Genomic DNA, 17,241 nt, shown 5'->3' on the forward strand with positions numbered 1-17,241 from the left:
TTGTGTAACTGTCAGACTGTGACTGTCCTGTAATTGTTCTGTTCTTTCCTTTAAGTTGGGGCATCGATGTTTTACCAAGAGAGCGAGTTTTCAACAGTTTAGACTAAGAACAAACAAAAGCTTTCTTCAAATAAACTCTTGCAAAGTTCAAGTGGGGTTTATAATAAAAGTATTAAATGTTGGCACAAAGAAATCTCAATATTGATATTGAACAGGGCAAGTCTGCCGGGCTGGTAAGGTTTTGCATTTCAGTACAAAAACATCCTAATGCAAAACATCCTAATTGCTTATACTTATACTCGTATGCTCATACAGAAACATGGGGCATAGTAAAGCCATTTATTCACACAACACCATTTTACAGACAAGTAGCAACAAACATATCTTAAATCATTACTGGTAATGTTTTTAATGATGGTAATTATGAAGACTTTACACACAGATACTACAAAGGCAGTAAGGTTGAAGTTGCATCTTTATACTAATTAATTAGGAGGACAAACCTTTACCAGTGTAAACTTCAGTATAATCCTAAAGATTTTTACTTTAAGTAATCTGATTACATGAAAATGGAATGCAAAATGTTAAATCTAATGGTATCTGGTCAAGCAAAATGTACTTGACCAGTATACATTCTTTTATTACAGAGCATATTTTTAAAATGATTATTTTTTGCATTAATTAAACCTTTGATTTGATCTTTTTCAGTTGTCAAAATGATTGCTTCACGTTTACGAGGGCATAGAATCATTCTTTTGAGTGTAAGCATGTACAATTTATTTATAAAGCATTTTTCAAGAAAAAAAACCTGTTGCTCAATATCATAAGATGAGACGCCACATATAAAAACAAATACAAAAAACAAAAATAAAAATAAATCTTCAGAGTGTTCAAACATTGCAACTTGTTACAATGTAAGATCAGAAAGATTTGGTCAGTAGACCACAAAGACCTGCTAGACCTGCTAGCTTTCCTGCTAAAAAAACGAATATTATTAGTTTGATTTTATTCCCGTAGGTAAAGGAAGGCTTACTGACTGTCATTATGACAATTCAAATTACACTTGGTGGATCATTTCTTTATTATATGTTATAACTGATGGTTAACGCAAATATCTAATCCGCCAATCATTTGGCAGCAACTCAAAGCATTTAGGCATGTAGACGGGATCGAGATGACCTGCTAAAGTTCAAACTGAGCATCAGAATGTGAAAGAAAGGCCTAACTCCATGGTATGGAGGCCTATCTCCCCCTACCACTCCCCCTGCCAGTGGCAGACGCCCTCAGACATCGGTGCATTGGTGATTCTTTGTGTCCGGGGATGGGCGTCCAGGTACCCACCGGCTCACTCCTGGTGGCTGCTTGTCCCCCACCCCCTTCGAGTGGGGTGCCCTCGGCCTCTCGGCCGGGGGCTCGGTCACTCTGGCACAGCTGGCTGCAACCCCCCCTGGCTTCTGCTCCGCGGCTGCTGAGCGACCCCTCATCTGGGGCTCTCCTCAGCTCTTTCCGGGATAGTGGTGCGGCTGCCCCTCTGTTGGTCTTCCTTGGTCTCTTTTGCTCTTGGGGCCTCTGGATGTCTGGAGCCTTTATCTCCTCCATACCTGCTTCATGCCCTGGAGGACGGGGCTGTGGCTCCCCACACCCTCTAGCAGATCATTACATGAAGGAACCTTTTAAATACAAGCTCACAGGTGTACACACGGGTGCTCACACACACAAACTACACCCTTTTTGGCTGCTACCTATATTCACATAGATCATCGCTATGATGTTGTTTATTATATTGCTCTCTTTTTCTTTGCTTGTTTTCTCTTTTTTCTTTCTCAACAGGTGATCCAGGTGATTGATATATGTACTTTTTGTCTGTTTGTTTTGTTGGTTTTTGGTTTTTGCCCTTTATCACCGTCCCTCTTCCCCGCTCTTTTTCTTTCCCTCTTTCTTTCTCCCTTTTCTTTTCCCCAGTCAAGTCTGTCCCGTGTTCAGCAAATGAAAATAAAATAAACAATAAAAGCAAAGGTGAATTAAATAGACCAATATGGCAAGGCTGGGATGGTCCATTTGGTAAAGTAAATCCGTCGGGCATCTTTCTTTGCCTTTAGACAACAATTCTGATGGCAAAAGAACCAAACGGGACAGGAAAGAAATAAAAAAGAATATGAAAGAAAGGCAATTTAGCAATTTAGGGAACTTTGATCGGCATGATTGCCGATGCCTGAGCTAATCTATATATTGCAGAAACTGCTGATCTGTCTCTAAGGTTTACAGAAAATGATCACCAAAGGAAAAAATAATTAGTGAGAAGCAGTTATCTGGGTGAAAATGCCTTGTTGATGTCAGAGGTCAGGGGAGAATTGCCGGACTGCTTCATGGAGATAGGAAAGTAATGGTAACTCAAATAATGGCTCATTAAGGCTGAGGTATGCAGAAGAGCTTCTCTGAATGCACAACATGTTGAACCTTGACCAAAATGGTCTACATCAGCGGAAGACCACACTGGGTTCCAACACTTTCAAGTAAGAACAGGAAACTGAGACTAAAAATTTTGGATGAATGCTGCCATCTAAGATGGCACAAAGCTCAAATCATTCCAAACTTGAAGTTGGCACTGTACTCAAATGGGCTCCAGTGTAATCAGATTTTGAGCCACCTTTGGGATGAAGTAGAATGGTAGATTACCATCATGCATGTGAAGCCAAAAAATCTCCATCAACTGTGGCATGCTATCATATTGACCAAAACCTTTGAGTATCTTGTCAAAGATACAAATATTTCAGAATGTTCTGAGTGCAAAAGCAAATCCAACCCAGTACTAGCCAGGTGCAGCTAGCACTGTAGCCTGCAGGGTGTCCAGTGAATGAAGTTTATTTGGACATTAAGCCACACTCCAAAATCTATGAATTGCCCGAAAAAGATACCAAAGTACCAAAAAAGGGAAGCACAAAAACAGTTAAGCTGAATTCCACTGCCTTATTTCAGTGATAAATGCAGCTTCACCTAACAATTTGTAAGAAAAACAGAACCCTTCAAAGATTACCTTTGGTGCAGTCTGGCTGGTACTTTTTCCATGACATATAAACTTTCTAAAGTACCCCTCTCTCTCTTTGTACCCACACTCACTCACTCATCCTTCACTTTGTGACTCTATCTGGTAATCTGTGCTGTTGATTTCAGAAATGGTTTTTACTCTCCTTTCTTTTCTGCTTTTCTTGAGGTTACTCAAAATAACATAACTATCAGTTGCTGGTTTCTGGGTTTGCCCGTCTGCTTTCTCAGTCACAAGTCCTCCATTTTTTCACCTTTCTGACAATAGCCCCCATCTGTGGAGGATGAAAGATTGAACTTAATATTGGTTTGGTGACTACAGTGGGATTCTTTGTACGAAGTAATAGCGCTCAACCCTTCCCTGCTGTACCTTTCTTTTCCATCTTAGCAGTTACTGCTAATGAACCAGTTCAAACTGGTGAAGTTCGTCATGTTTATCACTGACATGTTCCACATATCAGGATAAACTGGACAAATTGGAAATTAACCTGCATCGTCTAACATCTCAACGTGTATTTTTACGCTTTGTGGAGTGGAAATATGACTTATTTGGTTTGGTAGAAAATTATTTATTTATATTTTTAAATAGGCATCACATACCAGTTCGCCTATCTTTATGTTTTATGTAATAGCCTTATAAAACTCATGGTGATTTGTTAATAGTGTAATTGTCAAAACAATGGAAAACAACCTCACTGGGCACCGCTGCAGCTTTTCCTCTGTGCAAACATCTGTGGAATGACTCTGAGATCAAAGTTTGCAGCTGAATGTTTTTCTTCTCTCAGCTGGCAGAGTTTGACTAGTTCCCTAATAGAGACATTACAGCGTGTACAATCATTCAGTGCTTCACATTTTTCACACATAAATGACACACGTATGAGATACATACACACACAAAGGTCTCTTCTAGCATTAAAAAACTCACATTTTGTTCATCTAAAAGTTAAAATTTTAAATGTGTTTACATAATTTTTTTTTTTATAAAATTGCCTTTATGGTATTTTTAAACCAGAAATAATATAGATAACAGTGTGCAAACAAACAAGATGTATAGTCCTGATTTATGTACAGAATACGAATTAGAGACATGCTTATATTTAACAAAAGTCTTTGTTTCATATAAGGACGAGTACTATTTTTTTCTTCATTTATTGAGAGACGCAGATTCTAATTTATTAAAGACAAAAGAAAAAGACTGTAACTGGTGAAAGAGGTTTTCCTTTTTTTAAGTAACATCTTAATTTTGAAGCCAAGAAAAAAAGTGCAGAAGCAGATTTTCCCAATCATCCATAGTAAATGTTGTGTGGATATAAATGTCGTGTTACTTGTAAACCATGTGCAGAATAATCACAGCCACATGCCAGACATAGTTGTAAAAGTCATTCAGTCAGAAAAATAAAAGTGGACAGGAGCAAGCCACTGTTTCCTCAAATTTGGGAAAATACATTAATTAACCCTTTACATAGTTGAAATGACCTAATGCTCACTTTAGATAATCGTATAAACAACAGTGTTCAGTGTTACCGCACAAGGACATAAGCTCTCCTTCAAAGTTTGTCACTGACCTGCCTCTCTGCTCTAATGTTGGCCTGCACAGCCGGAGGCACATGCTGCTGCTCTTGTATCCTCTACTGTATCTATGCTTCTGTATACAGTATGCATGTTCGAGGAAGTCGCATGTATGTAGCCTGACTGCTCCACTGTGGACCCGGTGCCCTGGCAGTACAGTGGCCATGTTGGTGTGGGAGCCTGAGGCCTGCTCCCATACATCCCCGCTCTGGTTTTGTTGATCCTATTGTCTCCTGCGTCACCACACGTCGCCCGGCAAATAAAGGCCGTCTGGCTCCAAGCTTAAATATTGCAGCAAACTAAAAACCAACCATCAGAGCCGATTCATTCACATCTGCTCAGTGGGGCGACAAGGACAGGGCTTTAGGTGGGAAAGAGGGCAGAAAAAAGTTCACTTTTCCCTGCTGGGTGCCAAGAGAACGGGACAGGACTCAACTTCGCCGGAGCCGCAGCTGTGGCAAGTTGCCCATTTGATTCGATTTATTATACATTTCAGGAAAAAGGGACTTTATTTTTATTTAGTGATCTCTTTTTTATTGGTTTATTTAGATATACAGTGTGTTATAGTCTGATAGCTTAGCAAAAGTAAAAGCTTGTAGTATTCACATTTGTTAACTTTCGTTAGTCCAGTTCACGATGAGAATATGCAGCCATTAGTACAGTTAAATCAATGCCTAGCTTAAAGGTTATTTTCATATTTAAAATTACCAGCAAATTGCTGTTTGTTGTTTACTTTCATCTTTCTGTATATTTGTGAATGTGTGCGTACAAATCAAATTTACGATCAAATTCTGGCGTTTGTTTGATTTTTAAATGTTTGCAAGTTTTTTCCTCTCATGCATAGCTTACTTTTGGCACCCTCTTTTCCCCTCCCCCTGTTGGTCTCTGCCTACCCCACCCTCCCTGTCCATCTGCACCCTTCGTGTCCCTCCCTACCCCACCCTTCATTCTGCAGTGCTACGGACCGATCATGGGTGACTGGAGCTTTCTGGGTAATATTTTAGAGGAAGTCAACGAGCACTCTACGGTGATCGGCCGGGTGTGGCTCACGGTGCTCTTCATCTTTCGCATCCTCATCCTGGGCACAGCAGCAGAGTTTGTGTGGGGCGACGAGCAGTCTGATTATGTGTGCAACACACAGCAGCCTGGATGTGAGAATGTGTGCTACGACGAGGCCTTCCCCATCTCCCACATCCGCCTGTGGGTGCTGCAAATCATCTTTGTGTCCACGCCGTCTCTGGTGTACGTGGGTCACGCTGTCCACCATGTCCACATGGAGGAGAAACGCAAAGAGCGGGAGGAGGCAGAACTTAGCCGGCAACAGGAGCTGAGTGAGGAGCGTCTTCCTCTGGCACCTGACCAGGGAAGCGTCCGCACCACTAAGGAGACCAGTACGAAAGGAAGCAAGAAGTTCAGGCTGGAGGGCACCCTGTTGAGGACCTACATCTGCCACATCATCTTCAAGACACTGTTTGAAGTGGGCTTTGTGGTGGGCCAGTACTTTCTGTATGGCTTCCGCATCTTGCCGTTGTATAAATGCAGCCGCTGGCCCTGCCCCAACACGGTGGACTGCTTTGTGTCTCGCCCCACGGAGAAGACTGTCTTTATCATCTTCATGTTGGCTGTGGCCTGTGTCTCACTGTTCCTAAACTTTGTGGAGATCAGTCACTTGGGCCTGAAGAAGATTCGCTTTGTCTTTCGAAAGCCAGCCCCTGCTCCGGGGCCTTCCCAAGGCGAGGGGTTGGCCCCCCTGCCGCCACAAGGGAAGAGCCTGCCCCCCCTGGCTGTTCCCTCTCTGCAGAGAGCAAAAGGTTACAGGCTGCTGGAGGAGGAGAAAGCTCCCCCCATGACTCACCTCTACCCACTGGCTGAGGTGGGCATGGAGGCTGGCAGAGGGGCCCCACCCTTCCAGGGGTTGGAGGAGAAAGCGGAGGAAGTGCTGCCCATGGAGGACATCTCTAAGGTGTATGACGAGACTCTGCCCTCCTACGCCCAGACCACTGAGACAGGAGGGGTGACATTACACGAGGAAGAGGCTGAGGAGGTACAGCCGCCAGAGGCGGAAGCAGAGAGGGTGGATCTGGCTGCAGAAGAGGACATCGAGGTAGAGGAGGCGGTGAATGGGGAGGGGGCAACTCCAGCAGAGGCAGGAACGGAAGCTGCGGAAACGATAGAAGACAACAGGCCGCTGAGCCGACTGAGCAAAGCCAGCAGCAGGGCCAGGTCAGACGATCTCACCGTATGAACCTGTGAGACACCTGCACACACTAAAACGTTCAATGTGAAAGAGAGCACACACACCTATCTCAAGACAATGCACACTCTTGAACAGGCAGGTCAGAAACCAAATGTATGAAAAACAAAATCAACAGGGACTAAAACCTTTTAGGATTACCAAGTTACAAAAAACCCCAACAAAAACAAAAAACAAAAAAAATGTTTGTGATAACTATGAAATATTAAAAAAAGAGTAGATTAGAAAAACAGGAGTTTTTTTTTTTATTAAGCGTGTTCTTATATTTAAAAATATATTGAAAGGACACATGTGAGGGAGGATGTTTTTACTTGACGATCCTTGTTCAATTTTTAGAAACATCTTTTCTATTGAGAGACTTATAATAGTACATACTAGAGGGATAGACCTTTTTACACAGGGTTTGAGTAGATAGGGGAAAAGGGGGGTTATAATATACTTGTGTGTCTGCATTTCAGTTCTATCGCCATAGTTAGGCACCGACTTTCATTCCCATTCAGGCACCACATACTGCAAATGCAGCATGTTGCTGCAAGCCTTGCCAGCGAGAAGGCTCTCGCGTGGAAAATACACCTGACTAAATGTCGGCACATTAACGTGTAGCCTGCAAAGGTCTTTGTGAAGAAGCAGAACAAGTCCATTTTCAGGTTTTAGAAGAGCATTCCTCTTTTGCACATTCAGAGGTTTCAGCTCTATGCAAGGCCTTTAATCCTCACAACACCTCATCCATTGCATCCATGTACACAGGATTCTTTTGAGTAAACAGAGATGTGCATCAGTATTGGAGCGTTTCTCTCTTTTTCATGTTTATTTACCAGGTAGCGCAGCCAGAGCTGAGTAAGTCCGGAATAAAGAAAAAAGAAAAAGAAAAAACAGAAAAAAAGAGACCACATGTCGAATGTCTTTTTCAGTCCGCATTTCTTCTTTTTGAGATTTGCTTATGTTGTGTTGCCTTTAAGAGCGCTGCGTACTGTGATATCAACAGCCCGTGGAAGAGAGCAGAGCTTATTTTGCCCTATCAGAGAGTGAACTATAGCGGCGACCTCAAACCAAATCCTCTCTTTTCGTGCTATACAAACAAGCGTCCGGCCGATAAAGATCATGCACCATCAGCACAAAGTATTGTTGGAGGCGGGACAATAAAAGAAACCGTGCTCATCAATGAAAACAAGCATCCTTAACCTGGCTGTGGAGAAAAAAAATCTTTCTGCGTGGTTTTATCCGAGCACAGCAGAGAACATACCCCTTAAGAAAACACAATAGTTGTGATATGCTTATAAATACAGAGAGAAACAACTGTAGGGGAGGGGGGAGTCCAGCTGTACATAATGCCCTATCACATGCCTAATATTGTACATAGTGTGCAGCTGTTTTTAGTTATTTCACTGTCCACTGCAAACACACATTCTCATTGTGACAACACTAATAATTTAATCCCACAAGCCCACTGTAGACAGAAAATGCCCAGCAGCAGGATCATGCATCTATCTGAGTAAAGGAGACCCATTTCCTCACTATTACAAAGTGTGTTTAAGCCTTGGATTTATTAAAATCTTCTTTTTTACTCAAACCAATGCAACTGTGAGACTTCCAGTGCCTTTTCTGTAAGTGTTAATTATTGTAAGTGGTTTCATTGCTACGTAAACTTGATGTTTTACTTCCTTTTTTGTTTTTTATGATTGGTTTCATTTCTTTGTGACCCCTCTGTACACACAAACACCTCCACGTAACATCACGTCTCTGTAATATACCTACGACGATAATATAATGACTTTTATTTTAAACATGTTCAGATATAAGTGCATAAAGCTTCACGTTTGTGGACATTAACCCATTCATGCAAAATGAGCTGATGCTCAATCTGTGCCTCTATGCCACACATGTACATCTCACAGTGTTGGATTTGGGGGCACTTCACCTCCCATAATCCCATGTGGCAGAAACTGAGCCTTTAATGAACAGCCAAATTATTAAACACACATATAACAATGTTTTGCTCAAATATGCTGCTGGCTGTTTTGTACATCAATATGCTGGTATTGTATAGTTCTGTGTATTTTAAGACTGTTGCATTGCCTGTATGTTTGTAAGAATACATGATTAATCTTTGGAAAGGAGAAAAAAAATTCCTTTTTACTAACTTGTAGTCTTCTCTGCTGATAGATGTGTGGCTGTATCTTCTTTTGAAAAGTGAACCGACGCAATAAAAAGTCACACGTGGTCAAGACGTGTCGTGTCAGTGTTTCTCTGGGGAGCATGCACCCAATGACGCACACTGAGTGAAACAAGATACAACATCAAAACAGAAATAAGAGGAAGATAGAAACACAGAAGAATTCCAGTCCACCCCCTACACACTATAGATTTAGTAACTGTGTAGGGTGTAGTGGGTGGAGTAGTGGGCAGCGTGGGCTTAAGTTTCAGCTTGTAATATTTGGTGTAACACAGACTTGTGCTTTTTCCTTTATACTGACTAAATGAAAATCTAACATGAAAACTCTATTTATTGCACAGTTCAAAAGCCTGTTATTCAGTTCAGATTTTCCAGTTTTATATTATCATTTTGATTTGCCTTTTTAAAAAATAATAGATCAAAGACATTTGCCAATGCAGAAGCAGAAATATCAAACTGTGGACGTGCATATATTAATTAATAAAAAACAACAATGTATTTATCTTTTTCTTCTCCTTTCGGCTGCTCCGTTGAGGGGTCACCAGAACAGATCATTTGTCTCTCTCTCTATTTTACTCCTGCCTAACAGCTCCACAGTCCCTATATTCAAAGACCCTACCCCTCTGATTTCTCTCTTGCTGTGTCCAAACACACCTTCTCCCTCTCCTCCTCTTCCTCGGTCTTTGATCAACAGCGGCACAGCTATCCATGCTGGTCAACAGCACTGGTGGCAATTGCCCTTTCTTGGGGGCCTGCATTGGGCTTTGGCCTCCCGTGGAGGTGTTAAAACAAAATTATTATAATGCAGAACTTTCTATTTCAGAATGACACTTATTAAACCATTAGGCTGTATCTTAACACTTTATTTTTGCAGATGTTATGATTAACTAAAATATTTAAAAATGATCAGATGTAGTGGAGATTGTATACGATTGTAATGTAAGTATATAGGAGTATGTTAACGTTGCACTATGGTAAAAATGGCAAATGGCCTGTATTTGTACAGCGCTTTACTAGTCCCTAAGGACCCCAAAACGCTTTACACATCCAGTCATCCACACACACATTCACACACTGGTGATGGCAAGCTACATTGTAGCCACAGCCACCCTGGGGCGCACTGACAGAGGCGAGGCTGCAGAACACTGGTGCCACCGGGCCCTCTGACCACCACCAGTAGGCAATGGGTGAAGTGTCTTGCCCAAGGACACAACGACCGAGACCTATACTCAAGTACATAGAATTAATTTCACCCATGACTACTTGCCATCCTCCCAGGTATTTGAGGAACTAGGAACAACATGACCCTAGAGTCTGCGACAGACAGAAAAGAGAAGCAATCACTATCAGATCTTAGAGTAACTGTTTCCCATTTTTACTTAATCTTCTTCTTTCTGGACGAGCAGAATACAATCATTCATTGTTCACAGTTTTTAATTGTCTCTAAGTTAAACTTGATTTAACCAGTCAAGTGATGAAAGGCTGTGAGGCACCACTAAGGGGCAGTATTGTTAAAATTAATTTTAGTCCACATGCCTGTTCTATGGCATAATTTTGCATGTGGTAATCTGAAGATCATGGCTTTCTGTCTACATTTTTATACTATTATTTGTCATAAACAAAATCTCTAACATCAAACAAACTTTAGATGAGGATTAACAGAAAATTCCATTTCAGAGAAACTTTTGTTCCCTCTACATCTTGCGGCCTCTTGGGCTTCCTCTTGAGTTAAGATATAGATCTTGTGGTATCACCATATCCTGTACACTTATTTTGCAAAGTTCAAAGTTGTATTAAGATAAAAATGAGGGGCTGAGGAAAGCCAAGTGAGACAGTCATAGCATATTATTATTTTACTACTTTAAAAACAACCATGTAGTTCCACAGTGTTTTTCTTCAGTCAAGTGCAGTAAAAATGCCATAGCAACACAAGTTTGTTGCCATGCCATTTTACAGTAATATGCATGGTGGATCACCACAAATGGTTAGTTAGGTTTATATGAGCAGGCAGAGCAGCTTTTAGCTAAAAAAAAGAAATTAGGCCACATAACAATTTACAATTCAGTTTTATTTATATAGCATTAAATTAAAACAGCATTTTAAATACATCAGGAACAACAGAGTTTTAAAACTGCAAGCGAAGTGCTCTAATGAAGGGATATGGTAATATAAGGTCATTAATCTAAGATAGGGCCTGATTATTACAGACAGGTGACTTTTATTTGGCATTTCAACCATGTGCAGTGGTACAGTACAGAGTGAAACGAGACAACGTTCCTTCCTGGTGCTACATATGACATATAACAGATGAACACAGGACTACGTAAAATGCAAAAGGGCAAAACAGTGGAAGACCGGATGGAACAGGACGATACAGACACAAGACAGTGCAATGGAAGTGTGCAAAATGCTATTCTATTGTGCAAAACGAGTGAGTATTGTGCAAAAAGTAGCTTGGTGTCTGAAGGTGTGCATGTGAAGCTTGGGCTTCAAGATGGTGCCAGTGTGTACGGCTTGCGGTCTTATTCTGTTTGTACTAGTGTTTTATTTTTACTTTGTTTTAAAACATGCTAACTCTCTGCTTGTATATGATCGTCAAATTCTGCTGGCTATAAGATCCTCTCAGTTAAAAACTCTTTATTGCAATCGTGGATATCAGGGAACCTTTTCCCCACCACTCCTGTCAGGAGTTCCAGCTTGTCTCCGTTGCGTTCCGGCGCTACCTCAACTGAGAGGGCGCCGTAGACGCCGTGGGAAACGCAGTGGCTTATTGGTGAGAATGAAGGCAACCTGGACACGATTTCGAAAAATACCTCACCCTACCCCGACTGGATTTGACCGCGTCAACTACTGGCACTCTTTGGACACGGCTTACACCTGCCTGACACCTGTTGTCGGGCTTACGACAATAACCCCGCACCAGCGTCCCCCCCGTCTTCGCGCAGGTGGAGTAAACCCTCAGAATCTACGGCCGATAGGTCGGGCACCCACATCGGCTGCTGAGCCACCTGTACCACTGAGATTAAGTCTCGTTAATGCACGATTGCTAGCAAATAAAACTTTTATTCTTAAGGACTTTTACCAATCGGGAGCTGGATCTAATGCTTTTAACGGAAACTTGGCAGAGAGTCGGTGAGTCCAGTTGTTTTACTGAACTTTTACCGCATGACTGTGAGTATCTTAATGTGCCGAGGATGACTGGGCGTGGTGGTGGAGTGGCAGCTGTTTTTAGGAAGAAGCTCTCTTGCAAACAACTCTTAACTGACTCATATTCTAGTTTTGAACTTCTGGCGTTTGAATTGGGGAATCCCCGCCCGACACTCGTTGCAGCTGTATACAGACCTCCAAAATATCACAAGGATTTTATCCAAGACTTTTCAAACTTCTTAGCTGGAACTGTGCCAAGCTACGATCTTAATCGTTGGAGATTTTAATATTCACGTGTCCCTCCAATTTGCTGGCCAGAGACTTTTTAAGCTTGATAGACTCCTTCAGTCTTGCTCAACTTGTGTCTGGGCCAACCCAGAAACAGGGTCATACATTGGATCTTGTGCTGTCTCTAGGGTTACCGGTCCTAAACATGGAAATATGTGATGCTGTTTTTTCTGATCACTGCCCTGTTGTGTTTGACATACTTTTATCTCTCTGCCATTTTACACCTCTTATTTCAACACGTCGTTGTCGTGTTTTTAACCCATCTACAACAGAACAATTTTCTATTGCTTTTAAAAAAGTTTTAAGATCTCCCCTTGGCTTTGGCAGCAAATTGAAAAATGGATGAGTGGAGTCACCTGTAATCCAGAGGGTGGGTTCAGTAGATGTCCTGGAGGGAGGGAAGAGATGTACCCATGATCCTCTTCGCTGCTCTCATTACTGACTTTTCCTGGCAGGACTGTGTTCAGGAGCCATAACACACAGTGATGCAGCTTGTGAGTGTACTCTCAACGGTGCCTCTGTATAAGGTGCTCATAATGGGGGTTGAGGCTCTTGCACACCTCAGTTTGTAGAGAAAGTAAAGTAAGAGCTAATAATAGCTAATATTAACATTTCTCTGAAAGAAATTTCCAAGTGTGGAATGTTTTGTTTTAGTGAAGGTAAACGAACCGCAACATTTCTAAAACTCATGTGTGTGTGTAATGCCTGAAAACATGAGACAGGCTGTGAACTACGACTCACTGAGGTTGAACAATCCACAACCCCTCACAAACAACAACAACAACAAAAACCACGCATTCATCACAAAGACAAAAAATGCCTAAAGTAAAACACAATCATAAAACAAACAGACAACAAACAGCCATAACATTGCTTAAGTGTCTGAAAGCTCTGCTACAGGAAGATGTGTCAGAATGTCAAACAACTGATCCAAAATGACAGCGTGATATAAATGTGAGCAAGTGGTGCCTGGATATGTTAGTGTGTGTCTCTGACAGATAAAAATAGCACTGTCTAGGGTCAGAGATTCCAGTAATTTATGCCTCAGAGGTCCAAATATATGAGTCACATGGATTGTGGGTAAAAGTACTTGCTCTCACTGCACTTTGCAGATGTTTTCAGTTTTTGGAGACTGCCTTCTTCCCGAAACCTGGGTGAACTACTATTTACTATTTACTACTTTATTATAAATTATTATTGTTAAACAGATAGGGTTTGCTCAACTGTAGCTTGGAACATTATTTTCAAACTCAAGGGAATCTTTTTCATATCTTGCACTCTTTTATGTTTGACTTTTTACTGCCTACAATGCCAAGTAAGAGCACAAAGTTGTGACTGCTGAAAGGGGTTTCATTACAGTGTTCCTCTTCCTAGTTTCAAGTGGACTTTTATGCATTTTTAAAAATGACAGACGAAGCAAATACATGCCATGCGATCTGTAGCCTCTCGCTGTGGTGTTGGTATAAGTAGAACATTGCAATAAAGGGTTGTAAGCGACTACAGCATGTACTCTCAGAGCATCTCCTGCAACTTTCAAAGGCCAACCAAACAAATATGAGCATATCTCTCACATGGCCACAGATCAAAGTTTTTCACTTCCTGCGTGGAACCGTATCTGTGGTATTGTGAAAGAACGACAGCGAGGCTGTATCTTAACGCTATGCACGTATGCCCCCGTAGAAGCTGTGCCTTCTAATTACTATAGCTATTAGATATTGCTTTTTCTTGCTTTTGCGACCTTAAAGCTGTTGTCGTATTGAGATAAGGACCAAACAGCATATGGCAATCAATACTGGTAAGAGAATTGCTGTTTATTACTCTCAAGGATATTACATTTCAAATCTAATTGAAGCTCTCGTAGTAAAAGATGCAAATAAACTACCAGTTAGAAATATTCGCCGATCATCCAGCACATACTGAAAATATGTTTCTAAATTATCTTTCCTTCATGTTGCTATGGAAGACTTTTCAAGATATTTGGGCATCAACTGGACCTTGACTCTGATATGGTGCTTCTTCTATATTTTCTTGCAAGCAGGTAAAATAAATTTGAACTCTCTCTGACAATGTGCAGAGCAATATGTGACCCATAGAACAGCAACGATAAGCTGAATATGTGGGTGAGTTATAGTTGTAGCTTTTTGCTGGCAAGGTTGATTTTCAGTTCAGTTACGACAGCTTTAATCGGCAGAAGACTGCTACTTAAACTTTAATGCACTACTTTTTGTGGCTTTGCTCCCTACACTTTGAAATGCAAACATGACTATGTTTAAGTTACTTAATCTCTATAATTAACAAAAATATTACGCTAGCAATGTATGTACAGTTTAAATGATTTGCAAATCAATTAATTGTCTTTTTATAGACATTTTGAGCTGTGTTCAGATTTTTTGAGGAATAGTTTTATTTTCCTGTTGCTTTAGTATTCAAAAGTTTCCAGCAAACACAAAACCTACAATATGATTTTCTTTTTTATCAGAAACACACAGGATCTCACAGACAGCTGGGAGCACAGTGACCCTGAACTGCAGCAATGACTCAATTAGCAACTTAACTCAACTGGCGTGGAAAATGAATGGGGAGATTCTGTTCACTATCAGGACAGACAAAACCTTAAACAGCAGCTCAAATGACTCAAAGGTCAGATTTGTAACGTCCTCTAAAGCTGAGAGCCTGAAGCTGAACATGTCCATGTTAAAGAGCCAACTATATGCATTAACCATAACGAGAGCCCAGAGGTGGCACACGGGAAACTATACTTGTGAATTCTCCGCATCAAAGGGAGTCGGGGAAAAGAAATGGGAGCTCGTAATTACAGGTGAATTACTCATTTTGAAGTTTACAGGTCACATAAAAACACAAGCATTCCTTAAACACCTGAAGTAACAACAAGAGAAATTATTTATCATGACTGAGGGGGTAGTCAAGCTATGGAAACAGGAAGAAGGGGGCAATAACGACACTTTCCATATCAACTTCTCTCTCTCTCTCTCTCTCTCTTTGTATCAAAGACAAAAGTTGGGACTGCCAGTGGTTTGGAAGCTTTTAGGGTGGAGTAGGTGAAAGTTGAGTTTCCCCTACCACTGCTTAAATGTTATTCTAGGGGAAAGTCAGACACTGAAAGTTGCCTCTGTGTTCAAACACAAAAGAGGCGAAGACATCTGGCTTCACTTGCATTGCCTTTATATTTGTGTTTCTTACAACTCTAGACATTTTGTGGTTAGATTGGTTTAACGTAAAATTTATTTTCTGTAAAGCTTGCAGGTTTCGGACTTTGACACAAAGAAGAATTATGAATAGGAACATGTTTTGAGAGGCTGAGGTCTTTAGAGAGACCACAGGGGAAGTGTAAGCAGTGCTAACTTCCTTTCTGCAGGTCTAAAACAGACTAGAAAACTCATACTGGTCTTCCAGTGCATAAAAATATATTAGATCACCCAATGTAGGGTTTATAACACATCACTAACAGAATAATTTTTTATGTTTCTGCAATGGTTAATAGGCTTAAAACATGGGCATAAAAACATCCAAAAGAAAGGCTCATAAGAATATAATCTTAAAATGAGTTTCTGACAGAGTTCTAAAATATTTGTCTTTAACAGTTTTTAGGATAGGTGGTCTAATAGATTTGTTAAACACTGTACATGGAAGTGAAAAAAGTTAACTGAACATTAGAACTGCAGTGAAACAAGTCCGTTTTTTTATTTTACAGAGGATGCTGAAGCAGGAAATCAATCGAAAATCCCACTTGCCATAGCCGTTATTGTACCTTGTACATGTTTCCTGATCTTTCTAATTACTATTGTGATCATTCAGAGAAAAGTCTGCAAACGACGTTCACGGTAAGTTGCCTGCAGTCACTGCTTTTAAACAGTTTTATGCTAAATGTATTACACTGCTAGGATTAAAAACAACATGTCTCTCTCTCTTTTTATAGCTCTCGTTCTCCCGCTTCAATAATGGTAAATATAATAATTTTTATATTGTCTGTTGAGAAGCAACAAGCAACCAGTCTGTTTCTATGCAAGATCAAGCTGGTCCACTACCTTTTCCACTTTAGGTATTACTAAACATCTGGACATGTTTAGTGGTGCCGAAACATCTGAATTTGGTTTTCTTCCCATGTTTTTGTGCAACAGGAGCAGAAAGAAGATATTTATGAAAACTGCCTGGAACTTGAAAATCGCCGACGTAGTCAAATTCAGGTTCAACCTTACAAATACAGAGTTCAATGATATGGACCACACAAAAGACTCAACTTTTTATAGCAACAGATTTAAACAGCTTTCTTACATGTAATTTAATAATAAAAACAAATATAAAATGTACTTAAAGCTGCATTTTTCTTGGCTACTTGAACTTCTGTCAGTTTATAAATAAGTCAGCAGTTTACACATTTGCCATTTCAATAAGGAGAGATCGTTCGGAAGAACTGATCTCTATGATATACTGAGATAGAGAAATGGATTGATGTATCTGGTGACTGAACTATGGTCCCAATGGTGATCGGATTTAAGACAAACCCCATCTGGAGTCGTAGTGCTGATGGTGGTGAAAATGAAGATTATGGCTCTGAGTGACTCAGCAAGGTGGAAATGGGGAGGAGGTGGGTTGCACGTATGAGACTCTGAAAGTGTAAGTAACAGACCATTGAGATTTAAACTCTGCAGAGTGGAAGCTGATTGGCTCAAAGAAGGCGGTTAAGAAGATGATTGGACTGCTATAAGGATGTTAGTATTGAGATTAACAGCGTGGGAATGTAGCAGTA

General features: G+C 40.8%; 1 protein-coding gene across 1 annotated transcript; it reads left to right on the forward strand.

The window, feature by feature from the left end:
* Positions 1-4,860: 4,860 nt before the first annotated feature.
* Positions 4,861-16,801, forward strand: LOC102295840 (gap junction alpha-8 protein). Its single transcript, XM_042220443.1, is given in 9 exon segments — positions 4,861-5,068; positions 5,567-6,834; positions 7,338-7,358; positions 7,360-7,410; positions 14,426-14,511; positions 14,953-15,291; positions 16,186-16,315; positions 16,411-16,435; positions 16,613-16,801. Coding segments are annotated over 8 exon segments (2,001 nt in total). The 5' UTR covers positions 4,861-5,068; positions 5,567-5,581; the 3' UTR covers positions 16,709-16,801.
* The last annotated feature ends 440 nt before the right edge of the window (positions 16,802-17,241 follow it).

The sequence above is a fragment of the Haplochromis burtoni genome, unplaced genomic scaffold (assembly GCF_018398535.1).
Source record: "Haplochromis burtoni strain Fernald_Lab_line unplaced genomic scaffold, NCSU_Asbu1 Contig_48, whole genome shotgun sequence".
In the NCBI taxonomy this organism is placed as follows: Eukaryota; Metazoa; Chordata; class Actinopteri; order Cichliformes; family Cichlidae; genus Haplochromis; species Haplochromis burtoni.